General features: G+C 43.0%; 1 protein-coding gene across 2 annotated transcripts in view; it reads right to left on the bottom strand.

The window, feature by feature from the left end:
* The window catches only part of GRIA1 (glutamate ionotropic receptor AMPA type subunit 1), a 297,774-nt gene that overhangs the window by 19,759 nt on the left and 258,015 nt on the right, over positions 1-20,000 (bottom strand). For both annotated transcript variants that reach the window (XM_081826209.1, XM_081826208.1), the window contains exon 13: positions 17,874-18,121. In XM_081826209.1, the coding sequence (XP_081682335.1) occupies positions 17,874-18,121 (248 nt within the window). The remainder of the gene's footprint in view (positions 1-17,873; positions 18,122-20,000) is intronic.

Raw genomic sequence — 20,000 nt, 5'->3', positions numbered from 1 at the left:
CTAGGTCTCCTCAAATAGACTGTCAGTTCCCTGGAGCACAGATCATGGTTCCTGTTTTTAAACTCCTCCCTACAATATTTAGTACAAGATGTTCTGTGCAGTATAAAAGCAAGAAATACTTTTTTTTTGGTGGGGGAGGAGGCGAATGAATGATTGAATGAATGGATGGATGGAATCTAAGTGCAAATAATAACCTTATGTGTCTCCAACACAGCTATTTGGTAACCTCACCTACCTGGAACACAACAGTAAGGGACCAGAGTGTGCAAAGAAAATGCACAGGATCATAAGATAATAATTGTAATTATTTTTCTGAGAGCTTATTATGGGCCAGGCATTAGTACTTTACATGCTTTATTTCATTTAAACCTCACATCCCTATTTGGTCATCCTATTATTACTATTACATTCCATGGACAAATACATAACTAGCCTAAAGTTCTAACTCAGCTCTGTATGACTGAAGTCTATGCACGTAAGCACTGTTCTTTCCAACCTGTCTTGGATTAGGTGCTATCTGCATCGGGAAGCCCAAGAAAGCTTATTTAGACCTTTCTCTCCCCACTCCCTCAGTCCTTTTCAAAACTTTTACTTTGCACACAGTTGTAACACCCAAGGAGCTCCATTCTCCAAGCCCACAGCAGAGCCAGGGCAGCAGAGGAGAAAAACCTCATTATAGGTCATTTCATAAGATGCTAATTTACAACTTGACTGTAAGGAAGAGGCCAAAGAAATTTTTCTTCCTTTCTTCCTTTCTTCGTCCTCCATCCCTCCCTTCTCCCTCCCTCCTTTCTTTCCTCCCTCCTTCCCTCCCTCCCTTTCTTTTGTAGAAGATAAAAATGATGATACTAGAACAATAGTAGCCTGTGGCTATTCTGGTTCTGGTAGACCCTCAACTACCTGAGCCCTGACTTTAAGCCACAGGAGCTGATGGGTCCATGGGAGTATCTGGATCAATGAATTATCATTGGAAGTCTTGAGAAGGGAGGGGTTGGAACCCTAGAAAGGTAGTCTCCAGGATGACCTGGTACTCATTAAGATTCAATGTATTCAAACTTGCCACTGTGAAGAAGTTTGATTATCCTATACTTGCAGGGAAATTGAAGTTTGGAAAAAAGCAGTCAAGGGAGATATTTCAGATGGTTTTAATTAGGCCTCAACTTATGAAAGGCTAAGGACTGAATTCTGGGCTTCAGTTTTGAAGCAACTGTCTCTCTTTCAAAACTTTGAATTTAAGCATCTGAGGAGTATGGGATAAAACAGCCCTTGGAGCTCATACTCAGCCTGCAGTGATATGCTATGCCTCTTCTCCCTCAAAGGAAGCTTCAGTTCTAATCACACTAGGCTGCTAGGCATCCTGCTCCCCTTCAAACAGTGTGTTTCTTCCTGCTTCTATATGCTTGCAGCTTGTTGTTTTCCTTAACTTCTCTCATAACACTGGTTGCTTTGCAATGCTCCCCATGTTTTCCTTGAATTTTTCCATCAGCACTTGATTTCTCATTGACCTTTACTTTGAACCTCCCTGGAACCTAGCAGTCAATTCATTACCCTGCCTACTACAGTTTCATGTGTATTAGCCTTAGTCTTTCACTTGATTATAAAACCTTTGGTGTAAAGAGTTGATGTCTTCAAGTCAACTCCCCAAATACTTATGAGATCCAATTAAGTGTCAAGTATCATGCTAGGTACTTAGTAGGAAAAAAGAACTGAGCAAGTTATAAACCTCGTATTTCAAGGAATGTACAGTCTCATCAGGGAGGCAGAAAAGCTTCTCAATGGTTCATGGAAGACTGTATCTGATTTTAAAATAATTACGGAAGCACCAGAAAAGGGGAGAGTTTAATTCTGATAGTGGGTGGGAGTTTGAAAATCTTCAGGGCGTGCTCTGTTAAAAGGGAAGAGTGAAATCAGGAAGTAGAGCTAGGAAATACAGGCCTGGGGAATGTGGCTACAACAGCTGACTGAGTCTAAGCCCTAATTATCTTGGAAGGATATGCCAAGAAGTCAACACTTTACCTGCAGGCAAGGGAGACAGGGAAGGTGTTTAAGCAGAGAGAGGCCTCAGACCAGCAGCCCATCTATACTGCACAGTCAGTCCTAAGTAAATATGTATCAATTAATTAACCAGTATAATGACTCATATGAGAGGAACAGACAATGTTGAAAGTTTTAACTCTGAATCCAGGGATCATGGAGACAGTAGGTCACTGCAAAGTAAACAGGGCTCACCTGGAAACTTGAAACTGGTTGTCAGTAGAAGAGGAATTAGATTTATTCTCAATGCTGAGGGCAGAATTAGATCAGGGAGATGAAACCACAGGGACACAGAATTATGCTTAATATGATGGTAAAATTTGGAGCTGCTAGAGCTCTCAGGGGATTTATTTGCAAAGTGGCAATCTGGTGGGACATTGTTGATGGGACAACTGCTGCTCAGGAGGGAATACATGTGCTGGATAAAAGGTTAGGATTCAATCAGTGGTCCAAAGAGCCAGGCTAATTTGTGATGAAGCTTTCACTTATCAATGGGAAAATGAGGAAAGATAAGGGTTGTATAGTGAGTTTTCAGAAAGCTGAACTTTTCCATTTAAAGGACAGTCCTTTATGTACGATTATTTCCTTCCTTCTTTTTTAGTGTTAACATATTTCTTCTCTTACTGTATTATGTTGATGAGAGGTGGTCATTTTTTTTTTTGTCTTTTTCTTCTAAGATATCAAGATTCATTGGCAAGATAAATCATTGTCAAGTGTCTCTACCACCATTTTCTTTCTTGGCACTATATTTGGTCCATGACGTCTCTAGTCTGGGATCCACTGGGCTTCTAGGGGAAGAGACTTCAAGGACCTCTGCGTCTGTCCTCAAGAAGGGGGAAGGCAGCTATTGATGAGTGAGGTTTAAAGGCATTAGGGGGACCATGAAGGGTGGGAATTTCCTTGCACTGGATTAAAAGTCAGTTTATAAGTGAGCATGGGCATTCTAACTCTTCCTTTCATGGGGCTGGAGGGTTCTGAAGCCCAGGGTGCTTCTTCTGTGAGGAAGTGCAGCCACTTCTATTCTCCCCTTACACATTTCTCTGAGCCCTGCAGCAGCCCCTCCTATGCAGGCCTCAGAAGATGAGTAAACCACTTCAGCTGAAGGCCTTCTTTGGTTGGGTGTTTCTGCTCCTTTGCTGAAGCCAAACCAGGGTCATTTTGCTTGGAGTGGGAGCCAGAACCTCAGTAAGAACCAAAGTTTGTTTGGCCTGCCTTCCCAAGGGGAAGAATGGTTGAGTCTAGGACAGGTCTGGGTGTTTGTGGACCCGGATCCTAGAAAGCACTCTTTTAATCACCTCCCTTTTGGACAATGATTTCAAAGACCCCTTCTGTCTTTATAGTTCAGACTCTGACATTGTCAGTATGGATTGTCCACGGTAAACACTATCACTGATGGGGCAGAAAGCTAAGGGTCCAGAAGATGCTGCTGGCCCAGTAGTTTGGAGTGGTAGGTCATGTGGAAGAGGTTATTTCCAACCAAGCAGATGGAAATAGAGAGTTGGGTTATGTCAGGAGTCTCAGTTAAAATGCAGACCTCTGTAAGGCCAAAGTTCCCTTCACCTGTGACCACTACAGGTGGTTTTCTCTTCTGGAATATACTCAAGAAATAGTTCTGGGGTCTCATGAGAAGGAGTGTTGGTCAGCCTTTGATTCAGCTAAAAGACAGAAGATTTGTCTTTGGTTTCTAACCCTGCAAAATAACACAAAGGAGTTGGTTTAAAAAAGAAAAAAGAAAAAAAACACATATAGAGCACTCTCTTCATCTCTCCACTCTGAGGTGGAGAAAAGAATCTGAGTCTGATCTGAGTCCCTCACTAATCTCTGGTCAAGTTCTATGGCAAGTCCTATAACTGTACCTCTGGTGACAAACTGGTCCCAGTTTGCCCGGGGACTTCCCTGGTTTTCGCACTAAAAGTTCCACATCCTAGGAACCCTCTCAATCCCAGGCAAACCAGGATAGTTGGTTACCATAACTGTCCCTCAGTTTTCCCAGTAAAATGGGAATAATTGATAAGTTCCAGCTCCAACTGTCTGTATTGTGAGGCTCAAATGAAGTGATAGATGTCAAAGTGCTTTGAGATTACTTGAGGACAAGTGTCTGGATTGGAAGTGCCACTAACACCACACCTCTTTGTGTTGGCACATGCTCTACCTGGTATACTTTGCCACTTGTAGAAGCTCTTCATCATATAAGCCTCTAGCATATGTTGTCCTCTGCAAATCCTCCTGGGTCTTGCAGAACGGATCAGGCCTTCCTTTCTGTCCTACTATACTTGCATACCCCACAACAGTAAACTCATCATTCCATATCCATTTTTGCTGGCTCCTCCAACCAGACTGAGGGTTCTCTAATGGTAGAGACTCTGCCCCCAGCACAACAGCTAACACAGGAGCTTCTTGATACATGTTTTTTGAATGAAGGAGTTTTAAGTTTCTGAAACCTATATTGTATCACAGGGGTAAGTTACTTGAATCCCTAGAAGCTGCATGCTAGTTTTACCTGTGTGATATATATTTCTGGTCCTCTAACTTTCTTTAGGGTCCTACGGCTACCATCACCTGGTACAGTGCAGAGACCTGGATGGGGACCTGAAGTCTGGCCCCTTCAGCCGGGACTCTACAGACAGAAAGCTTTTCGGCGGCATGTTTGATCCCTAGCCCGCCCCGCATTGTGAGAAGCAGGTGCCAACAGTTCATTTGCAGCTCATAGTAAAGCACATCTGGTCCTGTAATGCAGAACCATGTGCCAGCAGCATGACAGGGTTTGTGTCGGACACTCCAGAGATGCTTGACAAAAGATAACGGGGGTGGGGGTGGGGGGGTGGGGAGGGGATGAATGAAAGCCTCCTTACAATTAACACAGGGGGTGGAAACACCATTCAGGGCAAGAGCCAGCCCACTGGTCTCCTCTCAGCTGCCTCTGGTTCAATGAAAGGAAGGGAAGCTGGGCCAATTCTAAGTACCAGCCACCAAAAGACAGACGCCAATGAGAACACAATGCTGGGCAGGCCAGCAGGACCATTATTTTCTTGTGGACTTTAAAACATACAGGCTTGTAATGTTGGAGAACTGTCTCTCGGAGAATGGCTCCTGAGGGAGAGAGGAACATTATGATCTCCTGGGTCTCCCACCCTGGGCCCGAACCTGTCTTTAGTTCTCTTCTTCCTTTTCCACCTCCAGCCCCTCATCTCCTCTTTCAGCAGCTCAGCCACCCCCACCCCATCCATTTGTCTTTTATAATGGGATTCCACAAGAGATTTCATTTGAGGAAATGATTCCCTGCTGCAAACAGCAATACAAAGATAGATAAAGAATGCATGGATTACTCTCCCCTTCCTTCTTGTACTGTATGTTTGCTGGATCTTTTACCTGAAATATCTTTCTCGCTATCTTGCTTGTAGATATTCTCCCCACTGGTTTAAGGCCCTGTTCAGGGACTGCTGCCTCCCTTGGGGCCTTCCTAGAACTCCCACCTAAAAGGCAGGACATTAACCCCTCCCTGCATGGTTTTCCCACTGTGCCTTGTTCACCCATCTATATAATGATCTATCTATCAATCTATCCATCCTCTATCATCTTCACGGTACTTCCTTTCTTTTCTTGTATTACTGTTAGTTGTTACTAGGCTGTGCCTTCTCTACTTCTCTCTTAACTGAGACCAACACAAAATTTTGAATAGTTCACACAAAAATTGAGATTTCTAGTTTCTTTGAAAAACCAGATCTGGCAACATTCTGACACAGCAGTATATTAAATCAGAACTGAGTGGAGCCTTTTCCCTCTAGATAGGCATATAATCTTTTGTTCCCTAAGTCCCCGTAATTTTCTGTGATCACCTAGAGACTGTCAGTTTTCCATTTATAGGATAGTGTAGGGGATAAGAGCATAGATTCTGAAGCTGGACTGCCTGGGTTCAAATTCTGGCTCTGCCAGTGACTAGCCATGTGCCCTAAATAATTTAATCTCTCTGTGCTGCTGATTTATTATCCATAAAATGAGATTCTCAGTAGTACCTACTTCATTGGGTTCTTATGAGGATTACATGAATTAGAGAAAGCATTTGGGGACTTAGAGAGTGTTTGCCATATACAAGAGAGTGTTTGCCATATACAGCAAGTGCTCAGTAAATATTCACTGTAATTATTATTTATCATAGTGTTTGCACTGTGGTTTTGTTAGAGAAGTATTGCCTGAACTCATGGCTCTATTAAAAATAAAGAAATCACATAAGCATTTACCCCAATCCATTTCCTTCATTTTCTTTACCTAGCCCTTGGGGACATTTTTGGTTACAGCCCCTTTATTAGATAACCAGTCTTGGGGGTGCCAATATCATAATCATTTTGCTTTCCTTAAGAGGACTTACTTTAGTGCTTTGAAAAATACTATGCTTAGAATATTGGTAGAATTAAATTGTATGATCATGGTCATGTAGTTTCATCAGCTGCCTTTAGGATGTACTCTAGTAATGGCCAAAGAGACTCATGAGTTAAAGAGTTGGTTGGTTGAATTTATGTTATACAGTTATATAGTAGGACTAGTATTTCCTGGTTCTCATGAAACTACACAAGACCAGACACATCAACTGATTTTATAACATGCTCAAAAAGTCACCATACACCTGGAAGTTGGCCGGGTAGGAATCGGTCAGTGTGACAAACAATCAATAGGAGTTGTCTACATGCTAAATTTTCTGCTAGGTTCTGTAAGACCATTGGCCCTTGCTTCACTGGACCATACTTTGAAATGTAGCTAGGAAGAAGGAAGCAGTAAGAAAAGACACTAGGTGGGGAAAAGTTGTGGTATTTGTGGGCCCCAAGGAGACTGGCTTGAATAGTGCTATGGAATTTTTTTTTTACATTCATCCAAAGGAGTAAATTTAATTTCCGTTGGAATAGAGAATATGATTAAGAGGTCATTATGCTCTTTTTCTGCTAGATGTGTGTGCTGAGGAGGCATGAATAATATATGCAAATATGCCTGCCTGACTCTCTTTTGTTTGGAGACTCCCCTGGCTTACTACCTACATCTCATTAGGGGGAAGTTGGCTCCTCTGTTAGGGATTCGCCTGGTCCTTTGCCCCTTTCCTCTGAGGGAAAGAGGCTGAGGAAGAGGCTAATTAGATGTGATTACCAAGCCACGATCTCAGCACATGGGGTGATTTATAAATGTTACTAAACAGATGGCCCAGAATTTCTGTGCAGGGGCTCAGCTCAGGGCTACCCCTTCCCCTTCCTTTCTGCCTGCCCTCAGAGACCAGGCTCTGGATGGAAGCAAGATGGCTATTAGCTGAACTTTGGGGGGCCCTGAGTGGAAAGGAGAATAAAACTGTATATTTGGATATTTCTGTCTCTTCATATCCTGAAATTCCATTCATTACGATGAAAAGAAGCTGAGAGTGGTCTGGCTAAGAGAAGGCAATCACCACTTATTTGGGTCAGATCCCCAAACTAACAGAACAGATGATGAGTGTCAAGGGGAAGCAGAAGGAAAAGAAGTGGGGGAGAAAAGGGGATTAATATTCAAGAACTCATGCACCATGAGCTCTTTATAAGTGATTTCATTTATTTCCAAGACGATCCTGCAAAGCTTATAGCAGGATTCCCATTTGGAAGATGAGAAAACTAAGCTTCTGAGAGATTAAGTAATGAGAGTTAACCTTTCTTAGCCACTTGAGTATGTGCCAGGCACCATGCTAAACACCTTATATTATCTCATTTAATTATTTAACAACCACCAATGTGAGTGCTAGTTATTTCCAGTTGTTGTATTTGGAGAAACTGAGGATTAGGAAGGTGAAATAATTTGTCTGAGTGACTCCTATCATTAACTGGCACACCTGGGATTTGTTCTCAGTCCTGACTTCAGGGCCCTAACACTCAATTGATGGTCCATACAGCTGTTTGCCCATAGCCAAGATCACACAGGCTGTGAGCATGGGAGGCTGGGTCTGAACGAGAGTCTGATCCACAGCAAAGCACATTCGCGTCCCACGCCCACAAGGCCCAAGTGTCAGGGCCGGGACAGGTACCCAGACCTTCTCCCTCTTGGTCTGCCTTTGTATAACAGCATCTGCCTTCTTAGAAAAGAACAGTGGGCACATCTGAAAGAAAGCTGCTGATGAGAGGGAGAGAGAGAGAGAGAAAAAAAAAAGATGCTATTTTTGACAGCAACAGCTTCTTAAAAGAAAGCAACATACAATTTGTATATCAGCGGGAGAAAGCAGTGCTTCGGCAGGCAAATCACAGCCCGTGCTGGGCCGTTGTTCTCATGGCCGTTAACGCCATTCATCCCAGGCTGTTCATCTCTCCGGATTCCTCCTTGCCACCTTGCTCTGTCCACCTTCCTCCTCTTTCTCTCCTCAATGTGTTGCTCTGCCGTTTACGAGCTTCTCAAGCAGGCATGATAAGAACAGAGCTGTAACAGGAGTAAGCGTGCCTTTGCCTTTGTGATTCTACCACAATCCTCCACGGTATATCTGCACCATGGATCTCCAGCAGAGCCCGGGGCTTCCGGATGGAGGGCTCTGGCTGTGGAGGCCACCTGGTGTCTCACTTCCCCTCATATTTTAAAGATGCCACCTTAAAAGGCAGCAAAGGCAGTGAGGGGTGCTTCCATCAGCACAGAGGTAGGGATGTGGGGGTTCAAGAGGCAGGTTTGTACTTTGGCTGCATTCCACAAATCACAGTGAGAACCTGGGCAGAGTGTCACCTCTCTGAATCTTAGCTTCCTAACTGGTGAAGGGGAAATGATAATACCTAAATCCATAGGCAGGGGAAAGGCTCATGCCTGGACATCCCTAGGGCACTGAATGCATGTGCATGCCCAGCACACTGTTAGGTGTGGAAAGAATGAAGTGTCCTTCCTCTTTATGCGTGTGGTCATCAAGTCTAAAATGGTCAAAAGGACTGTAGAGTTGTCGTTGTTGAAAGGAGTCAAAAGCACTATAGAGTTTCAAGAAGCATGAAAATCTTTGGAAGTGTTTTTGGTTCAGTCTGTCTTGGGTCAGCAGGAAACTTTAGTCTTCATCGGATGTACCCTTTTCCATTTCTAGATATGGGGCAATGATATCAACCGGTGGTAGGGCCCTGACCCTGGGGAGAGATGGATACGTGGGCCCCCCTACGCAAATGGAGCGGAAGGGAGGCCAGGGCTCTCTAGGGACTTCAGGCAGCGCACAGCAGCAAGCCACTTCCTTTTGTGGGTCCACAGCTTTCTGACTCGCATATTGCTTGGGTGGGACTAAATGCAATTGTACCTGCGCGTCTCGGGGGAGAGGCCATCAATGATCTTTAGCCTCTGAATAATCACTTCTTCCTCACAGTTTCTGTCCTTATATCCATTTTTTTTTTCCCTAATGGCTGAGAAGAGGTTCTGAAATCAGGCTGCCTGGGTTGAAAATCCAGCTTTCCAATTTCCATGCCAGGTAATCGTGGGCAAGTTCCATAACCTCTCTATGCCTCAGTTTCCTGAACTATACGATCAAGGTGAACACAATACTACCTTCACAGGGTTGTTAGGATTACATAAGCTAATGCACATCAAATATTTCGTGGAAGCTCCTGGGATGAGTCAGTGCCCGACAGATGTTAACAATAGGTCTTATCACCACTAAATGCTAAATCAAGCCCTTGTCACCCCCCCACCCCCACTGCCTGGACTTTCACACTGGGCTGCTGTGGCAATCTCCTAGGAGGATTTCTCGGTTCGCTCTATAATCCATCTCCTGTGTGCTGACCTAAGAAGCTTCTGTATTGATGCAGTGCTCCTTTAGCAGACCTCCAGTCTCTATTCAAACACACACACACACGCGCGTGCGCACGCACACACACACACTTTCTCTTTCTGCCTCTCTCCTTCTCTTTGTCCCTCCCTCCCTTTTTATCCCCCCATTCCCTCCCTCTTTTCCTTTCTCTCCAGCTCTTCTGAGGATGCAGGCAAATCCAGCTTCTCTGCTCAGAGAGCTTTGTCTCTGATCAGGCCCGACCTGGGTCACAGAGTTCATGGGGTTACCATGACAACAAACATCCCTGGCTACCCATCAGGAGGCAAGGACCAATTGAAAGGGCCTGTCATTTCCCTGGGACATACTGTATTTATTCTCAGCAGCAGACCCTGCACAGTACTATACTATGGGAGGAGGGTGGGAGGGAGAAAAAGAAATATCAGGGTTTTATTTTTTTAGTGTGTTCTCTGTGGGGGAGGACCACAAATTGTTCTCAGAGGGAGACATTTTATTTCTAAAGCAGTCAGTGCTGGGAGGTGAGGCTGGTGTTCGTGTGTATTTCTGATGAACACAGTGTATTTCACAAAGAAGGAAAAAATAAGTTATCTGGTTCAAAAGTGACTTTTTGGTAGGTCTAATGGGAGGAGAGGAGGGGTGGAGAATTAACATTAATGAGTACCCTCTGTGACAAGCACTTTGTGCTGTTTCATCAAAACTCAGAGCAACTGCAATGAATTACTATTATTCCATTTTTACAGAAAAGAAAACAGAGGCTCATAAAGTTATAATGACTTACCAAGTGAGGTCAACCTGCAGGTAAAGTAATGGCCCTGGAATGAAGGTTGCTCGACTCTAAGGACCATGGTTTGGACACCATTCAGTGCAGTTTCCCTGTCATGCTCCCATCATATTAACCTTCCTTCTCTTTCTAAGCTGCTGTCTCCTCAGACCTTGTCCATCTCTCTTCTCTGGCCTCTAGCCCTGTTTCTCAAAACAGACTGCTGTCTACCTATAACAGAATTGCTCAGGGGACTTGTTAAAATTGCACATCCCTGGATCCCACCCTGGACCTGCAGAATGTGAAATCTAAGGAATGAGAGTCTAGAAAGGAACATTTTTAACAGCTTCCTTAAATAATTTGACACATAGTGAAGTTGGGGAATGTTCTTTAGAGCAATAGGATCAACACCGCACAAAACAACACTTGCTTATTTGCTTCCCAATTACATTCTGGGTCACTGTGATTCTCTAAAAGAGAATTCTCTTGATGGCCTCTGTAACACTCAGATCAGCATTAGGCAAAAAAAAAAAAAAAAGTGTTCAAGAAAGGCCCACTGAACCAACTTGAGGATGTAATTATGTCACGAGGTTCCAACATTGAGGTGGACAACTAGGAGACCCTCAATCCCTGGAAGTGGGCATGCTCCCCACAAAACCTTGTGATATCTCTTCCTGAGCCATGGCCTTAACCTCCCTCCTTCAGCCATATGCCAATACAGACAAGCAGCTCTTAGTAGATATTTCCCAGAATAGGGCTGTGTAAAGGGAGAAAAATATATTCAGTTGAATACCAGTGTGACTAAAATGTTAGTGAGCAATTTTGAACTTAAGTCTGATTACAAAAACCATTGGGCCACGTGGGTGGCTCAGTCGGTTGAATGTCCGACTCTTGATCTCAGCTCAGGTCTTGATCTCAGGGCTCAGTAGGCTGGGCATGGAACCGACTTTAAAACAAACAAACAAACAACAACAACAACAAGAACACCAGATACAGGCAAGATAGAGTCAGTGCAACAGGGACAGAGAACAGTGATTGGGAGCCTCCACCATTCTTGCTGCAGCCCTCCCAGCAATGCCTTTCTGAATCTTCAAGGCACCTCAGAGGTGAAACTGAGGAAGCAGCAGTAAGTCTGTGTGGGAGGTAAACCCCATATCTGCCCAATTTCTGTCCTTGCCAGAATCAATTTGTACCTGGTCAGGCCTTAAAGAGCACAGAAGTCTCAGAAATTAGAGACTTTCAAGCCTTCAAGTAGAGGTTATGTCTGATGAAGAGCACAGAGTCTACCATGTCTTCCATTGGTCTCCAACCTGTTATGATCTGTGACCACATTCATTCCCTCTTATCAGAATGACTGCAAGAGCTTTCTAAATGACCTCTCTGCCTGTGATTCTCCTCTCTCTGACTCACATTGAAACCACTGCCAGGATAATCTTTGGGAGCCTGTTTGGTCCACGATCCCTCTGTTGTTCCTAAAGTAAGCCCTATGTTTTCTTACCGCTGCTCATTTTATCCCCTCCAACTGGAGCACTTGATCCCCACTTCTCACTATCACAATTTCTTCAGGTCCTATGTTAAATGTTACCTCTGCCACAAAACCTTTGCAAATCGTATTCAAATATTGACTGTCCTCCTTTTGGGTGTCACTGACTCTTATGGCACCGGGTAGAATGATAGGCATCTGTGTAATTCTGCTCATGAACTATATCTGGTTATGCATAATTTAGGGGCTGGGACTGCATCTCTCTCACTGCTACTCCCTAAAGCATGTGCACAGGACCTTGTGTGGAGGAAATATTCAGAAAGGAATCTGTGAAGATGAATGGAAAGCACAGGGACCACATCTCAGACCCTTCTGGGTGTCCATCTATCATCCACTAAGCTGTAGGAGGGAGCACCTGTTCCCCTGGCCCATACATCTGGCATGGACAAGACACATGACAGAAGACAAACAAGTCACAATCACAGAGACCAGAAAAGACTCCATAGTAACCACGGTCAAAGGTAAAGACCAGACTTTGACCAATGTCCTGATTAGGCTATAACTCAGCAAATCCATCAAATTCCTGGTAAATGGCTTGTGAAGAAGAATCATTAGTTGAGATTTTCACTTAGGCCAATCTGGTGTGGCTTCCTTCTTGGGTTGGTAAAACACGGGCCATGCCCGCTTACTGAGGAAATTTGAACACATCATCTCTAACTCTTATACCATTCATCATAATAAAGAAAGTAGACTTCAGTTTGGACCAGCAAATACATTTAGTTGGCAATGAAGGGGCCCAATAGATCATAATTAGTTGATTTACCAATTGCCTTTCCCTAGTGACCGGCATTGGCTTAGAAGGTCTTTATCCATAACCTAAGGGCTTTGGAAACATAATTCAGCCCCTTATCCAGCCCCAAACATGCAGTGACAGCCAACAAACAGCATCTGTTTCAAAGAAACACCACCTGTCCAAATGGAAAATCAAGCATCGAACTACTTCACTTCATCAGAGTATTTGTTTCCAGAGCAGAAGAGACAAAAACACCATTCTGTCACTAACACAGCCTTTTAACACTCTGTAGGGACCATGGCCTGGTTTCTGCCAAGTACACTTGGCAAGTTTTAGAGGAACAGTTGGACCTTAGATATCAGTTCTCCAACCTTCTGACGCAGAGCTGGGTGATCTGCCTTGGAGGAACTTGGAGCTTTTTCCAGGCAGGCTAGAAGGGGCTGAATGCCCTGTAGGTATGGTGAGGTCTGACTTTTTGGAGAGCAAGTGATGGAGAAGGGCTGCCACTGAACTCGTTTTTGATGTAGGCACAGGCACTAAACCTGGAGCACACCTGCCTCTGAGGGCTGCGGAAGCCCCACTTTTACAGGGCAGAAGGGAAGTCTGTGACGATGCCCGCAGTGTGCTGAAGCAGCTTTCTCTAAAGACTTTTGCAGAGCTCGCAGCTTTGTGAATGGCCGAACAGTGTTTTAAAAAGTATTTGCTGTACTTCTAAATAATCTGAATTAAAATTGATTTCTGCTTCAATATTATCTTGAGGACATATAAGCTCCTTTTAAATGGGGACTGGAGGAAGCAGTAAACAGCTACCACATCTTACTGGTTCCTTACTTCCAACCTCTGTCATGCAGAACGCGTTCCTGGGATCAAAGCAGTGGATCGAAGACTTCTGGAGCAGGCACACAGGTCTGTGTGACATTTGGGTTGCCATGACTTTTTGGTATTTGACCATGCCTTGGGGAAATGGCACCCTTTGGGGCATGTGAGGCCAAGATAAGATGGAACCCTGGCTGGAGTGTGTGTGTATGTGTGTGCGTGTGTGTGTGTGTGCGCGCGCACGCATGTGCGCACTCATATTTTCTGTAACCATTTTGCAATTCTATGTTTCATGGAACTTCTACACTATTGGTTGCTAGGATGATTCATTTTAATACAGAGATGAGAGGGAGAATCCCATAGAGGGAAAAGGGATTTTCCTAGGTCAGAAACTCATGGTCCTGTTAGGATGAACATTACTCTTCTGGTTTTGAGTCAGGAGACCCCATGACTATCATAAAAGTTGTCACTGGAGAGAATGGAGCACTGGGAGAGAGCTGGGCACAAGGGGCCATCAGTTGGGTATTCTTGACTTGCATATCCACTATCAGTGATCTATATCTGGAATATGTTCCTTTTCCCTTTCTTTTGCTTTCTCAAAATCAGTAAATAGCTTGTTATATCTTACAGGATGTAAACAAGAAATAGGGTTTTCTTTGTTACAGAGTTGAATTACTTTCAACATTTATCCCCAAAGAATCTTCAGGCATGCAAAACCCATTAAAGCAGTGTTACTGCTCAAAGAAGTGGTATTTGGTGCATTAAAATGACTATCACTATCACCTTTTGTCTTCACAGTAGTGAGTGGATGCTCTGGGCTCCAAACATTTGTTTTTTAGCTTTTTTCAGTTGTTGGCTATTGCTTGACCCATGAGAATAGGTACCGGGAACCTGATGTAAGTCCAGTCTCCTGCCTTAATGGTGCTGTCAGTCATAAAGCCCAGTGAAGCATTAGAGTAAGTCACAGGCATGGGCTCTGCAATCAGACTATCTGAGCTTGAAATCTGGCTACTTTCTTATTAGTTGTGTCAACCTGGTCAGGTAACTTAAATCTGTGCCTCTGTTTCCCCATCTGTAAAGTGGGGATAATGGTACTTCATAGGTATGAAGTTTAAACAAGATAGTGCATATACCACACTCTGTAGCACGGAATAGGCATTCACTCAATGGTAGATTTTACTATAGTGGAAAGTCATTTGAGTGCCAGATGACCTGAGCTTTAGGTTCATGTCACTCAAACATCTAATGTTTTCTGAGTTTGTCACCTTGTTCTAGGCACCAATATGTGGGATGTGGTGGCAGAAGTACTCTATTGATTAAACAAATCATGTCACCTCTCTGTGCCTTGTTTTCCTAACTTTATATCCAAGTATTTAGATCAAATAATATCCTTGACTCATAAAGCCTTCAGTAAATTGTAGTATTGCAGCATCATTGATGTTCTGAGACCTGTAAGAGCTCATTCTCTACTCTGGGACTTTCTAGGGTAGTGTTGTTTAAGTTTCTGAGATAAAAGTGTCTTCCTTGCAAAGCACTCTCCTCTGGATCCCCTTTGAACTTTGTCTAAACTTGTACAGAGACTCTTTTAAGTTGTTCCAGGCAAAAATGCATGATTGATAAATACCAGGCTATTTGGTTTCCCTTCATTAGGTACATTCTGTTGTTTGTACTCCTCCAGATATCTTTGTTTCCTCATTTTCAGAAAATTACTTAAAATTCTCCAGTGTATTTTCATTACTCTTCAAATAAGGACAAAAATTCTTTATAAAATCCTTCCCTGTCATTCTGCAATCTCAACTTAGCCTTTTCTCCTTTTTATTACCTATGTTCCAGGAGCACTTGGCTTCTTTTAGTTCGTCAACTGTACCATGATTCCTTACCTTAGAGTCTTTGCACATGCTGTTCCTTCTGCTGGACTGCTTGTCTCTTCTAGTCCCCTCACATTACCTTATTAACTCCTATTAATCTGTCATAGTTCAGCTTGAGAAAAGACATTCTTGGAAAAGCCTTCTTGGCCACGTCCCACCCATCCTGCATACCAGATTAGACCCTGTTATCTCTAAGTATGTTTGAAATCTTCTTTGTCTTTATAGGTCTGCAGTTTCAAGTGAATCAGCTGCTGATTTTCATCTGCTTGGGACACGTAACTTTTAAATCTGGGTATTAACGTTTTCTTTTTTTTTTTTTTTAATGTTTTCCATAAATACTGGAAAGTTCCCTTTAAATACTGCCTCTACTCCGTCCTTTCTTGTCTCACAAGGAAGTACCTGGGATTTTGTTTTTCTCTTACAGGTCTCTTAACCTCTTTGTCATGGTTTTTATCTTTTTATCTTTCTGTGTGATATTCTGGGGAATTATCTCCATTGTTTGTTTTCCCCAGTGTAATAGTTTTCTCTTCCACTTTGACTAATTTGTTGTTTAACCCTTCCACTGAGATTTTATTACTTTTCTAAATTCTAATTGGTATTTTTCTAAATATGTCTGGTCCCTTATGATAGTGTCTTTTTCTTTTAAAAATGTTTTTCATTACTTTTATGTCTTTAGATGTATTTTTTTTTAATTTTTTATTCTTGTTCATGTAGATTGTCACATTATTTATGACTTTGCCCTGCTTAAGGCAGCCCCTGAGTAGTCAGCTTATGCATTTTACTCTGGTTTTGATGTACTTTTCCTGTTTTGGCCTAGGGATTTCCTAACTTCCATTTAAAAGGCTATTTGTCATAACTTTATCCTGCATATGTAGGTTTTGTAGTGGGAGTTTTTGTTCTGCTGTATTGCTGGAAGTAGGTGTCCTCTAGGTTGCCTTTTGTCCATGATCACAGAAACTGTCATAGTTGTCATGAACCATCAAGCAATAATCACCTGTTGACTGTCTTCCCTGCAAGAATAGAGTTCCATAGGGAGAGAGACTATTTCTGTTTTGTTCAAAATTGTAGCTCCAGGTCGAGCCTAGTGCCTAGAACCTTGCAGGGGTCAATATTACTGAAATTAATGCAAGATGTGGAGGCAGAGGTGGTCCTGGATGTCAAGATGGGTTAGGAACCCCTCTCCATCCTTTTGCAACCTTTTTAAACACTTCTCACTTTTCCTTGAACACTATCTTTCCCTAAAATGACTTAATCCCTCCGTAAATTGACATAACGTCTCATGGTTACTTCATACTGTGCTGTTTTCAGTTACCTTCTATATAGATTATCCCATTTGGACTCACAATTATCTTGGACCTAGGAAGGGCTGGGATGAGTAACCTCTCTTTACAGATGAGGAAACTGAAGGTTGGGGAGATGATATGCCTTACCTTTGGTAAGATAGTGAGTAGTAAATCCAAGAATTAAATCTACGTCTTTTGACCCCAAGTCTACAGGACTCTACCTTAGCTGTTTGGAATGAATACCAGAGCTTCTTTATGTGAGAGTAAAGTCCACTTTGCTTCTTTACTGAACTACCTGTTTCTTGCTAAAGAAATCAGTATCTGGGGGGCACCTGTGTGGCTCAGTCATTAAGCATCTAACTCTTGGTTTCAGCTCAGGTCATGATCTCAGGGTCATGAGATTGAGCCTCACATCAGGCTCTATGCTCAGGGCAGAGTCTACTTGAGATTCTCTCTCTCCCTCTGCCCTTCCCCCACTGTGCATGCGTGTTCTCTCTCTCTCAAATAAATAAATAAATAAATAAATAAATAAATAAATAAGTAAAATCTTAAAAAAAAAAGAAATCAGTATCTGGCAAAGAAGAGGGGCTGCCCTTCATTTGGTATTATTTTGATTGCCAGAGCCAGAGCCTTTAGGACTCAAACTACTTGAGTTTTCATTTGGACAATGTGTTTATGTTTCTTTTGAGACAAACATTACAAACCACCTTCTCTCAAAGAATTCAGGTTGCTGGAGAACTCTGTTCATAGCCTAGTTGGATATGGGAGTGTTTGGTAAAGGATGGTGTGTTACAAATCACATGACACGAACACAAGTTTCATTGATGTTTCACACTTGGAGGGGTAAGGCGAGGTGTGGGGAGGAACACATGGGCAGCAACAGTCATAGCAAGCTGAGGCCCCCAGGTCAATTTCCAACCTCAGGGTTGAAGATCTCGGGTGACTGGAATCTTCCAGGCCCACAGTTGTCCAAGAAGAGCCCCCTTGACAGCTCGCATTGTGGCACTGGAGCCATGTGGCAGACACAGCAGCTTCATTCCTGAGGTAGGGAGGGGAGAGGGAGTACCAAGGAAGCAAATCTTGGCTACTTACCTCAGGGCGGACCCCTTGGGTGTCGCAATGCCATAGCCTTTGGAATCCAAGTTACCTCCCACCTTCATGGTGTCACAGGGTTTCCGCTGCTCAATGTACTCATTCATGGTGGATTCCAGAAGGTAGGCATATTTGCCTTTGGATTTCCTCACTCGGATCATTCCCTCCTCTGTGGTCCTCACAAAAACTGATGGCTCCGCTGACTTCATGTATGTCCACATCTTCTCAAACACGGCAATTTTAGACCTCTGGAAGGGGACAGGAACAAAGCTGGAATTAAGTGCTGGCTGTGCTTGGAATTGAGGTCGGCACACACACTAATGAAGAGCTGAGTGTAGCTTGATCACACATTCATGAGCGAGATTAGCTCAGGAAGAAACAAATTATGAGTGATTGCAAAATAAGAGGCTCTAATTAGTACCAGTAGGTTCCAAAGTACAAATATCTTGCAAATACAGAATGAACAGAATAGCTCAGAATCTTTTAATTACTGCTAAATTTTATTCTCTTTCTATATGGGGAGATTGAAGAAATGGGACCCTGTCTAGCTTCTAAAGACATTATAGAACCTATCTATTGTTCAAGAAGGCCATGTTTATACTGCCCAGAAGTGGAGAGCTGAATATCACTGGAATCTGATTTCATTATTAGAGGACAACACTGAGGAATTTCTGGATCATGAGTCATATTACAAGACAGATCTCAGAATGTAAATTGTTGTCTGATAAAGCTAATAACTTGAGGCCTAATATTGTAGCCTGTTTACATTTCAAAAGCCTCTAAATCTAGCCAAACTCTTTTCCTCCCTTCCTCCTGAACTCATTTTGAACCTTCCCTTCTTTGGAACTTTGCCTAGGCTGTTTCCTTCACTGGATACACTTGTTCCCTCCAGCCACATCCTACTAGTCATTCCACAGACCAGAACAAATCCTATGTATTCTGAGGCCACTTCAGTTTCAAGGACAATAGTTCACAAGCTCTAGTGGGCACCAGAGTCATGTGCAGAAATTGTAAATATTAAGATGCCCCTCCTCTAAACCTAGAGATTCTGACTCAGCAATCTGGGGTGGAGCCTAGAAAAAATCTTTTTCAGAAGTTCCCCAGGTGATTCTGATCTCTATGGCCTCTGTGGCTCTCACTTGTGAGGGCTCATATTCCTCTAGGACACGTTGTGCAGGTACTCACTGGACCGTCAGGCTAGACTGCTGAGATCGGGAGACACCCTTGCTGTGCATAGGTCTCAAGTATGTGGATACTATTTGAAGGAGGGGGGCATCTTCCCTTCTGTGAGTCTTTCACAGTTTACCCTTGAACACAGTAGGCCCTTAGTCAAGGCCCACAACCCAGGACCACAAGTCATCCCTCTCATCTGACATGCTCTTTTTAAAGAGCATCCTTTTCGCAAAGGGTAGGAGTATTTTAGGGGTACTGGAGTCTGGCTTTGTAAATGGACAAGTGTTAAACACATAAGAGGCTATTTTTTTTTAAGGCAACACTAGAGTCATGCAACTCATGTAATCTAGTGGTTAATACACAGATTAAGATTCATTTAGTATAAAATGACCATACACACAGTGCATCATTTTTCTTTGCATACAAATATCAGGTTTATTTCCTTGATATCAACATCAAGTGTTGGCAAAATATTGATAGACGTTGTTGTTTGAACCAACTGATCTATAGAGATATTTGGGCCTAGAAAAATTCTGGTCTCAAGGGAAAGTTAATGGAAATAGTTAATGAGAATTTCAGGGAGGCATTTGGTAGAGTCTATAATTAGATCAATGAGATGATGTGCTTTATAGTATGGTTGACCATCTGGAAAGGCCACTGGACTGGGAGTGAGGAGCCTGGGTTCTAGTCTTTCCCCATCTGTTCCATGAGGAGTTGGGGCATGGGGACCTTTGAGTCCCTTGTGGGTTTGAAATACCTGATTCTTTACATGAAGATACATCATTCAAGCAACAATGTCCATGTGAGGAAGAAGAAGAAAGAAAGGAGCAAAGGGAGGGAGAATTTCAAAGTTAGGGGAGGAAATACCCAGAACCAATCAGAGCATCTATAATGTATGTCATGTTCTCTCACAGGAAACAGAGAAATGTATAAATTCAGCTGTGACCAGATATG

This window comes from Leptonychotes weddellii, chromosome 7 (genome assembly GCF_054177405.1).
Source record: "Leptonychotes weddellii isolate Sample4059 chromosome 7, ASM5417740v2, whole genome shotgun sequence".
Lineage (NCBI taxonomy): Eukaryota > Metazoa > Chordata > Mammalia > Carnivora > Phocidae > Leptonychotes > Leptonychotes weddellii.
The sequence above is the reverse complement of the archived record's forward strand: the minus strand, read 5'-3'. Positions and strand labels throughout refer to the sequence as shown.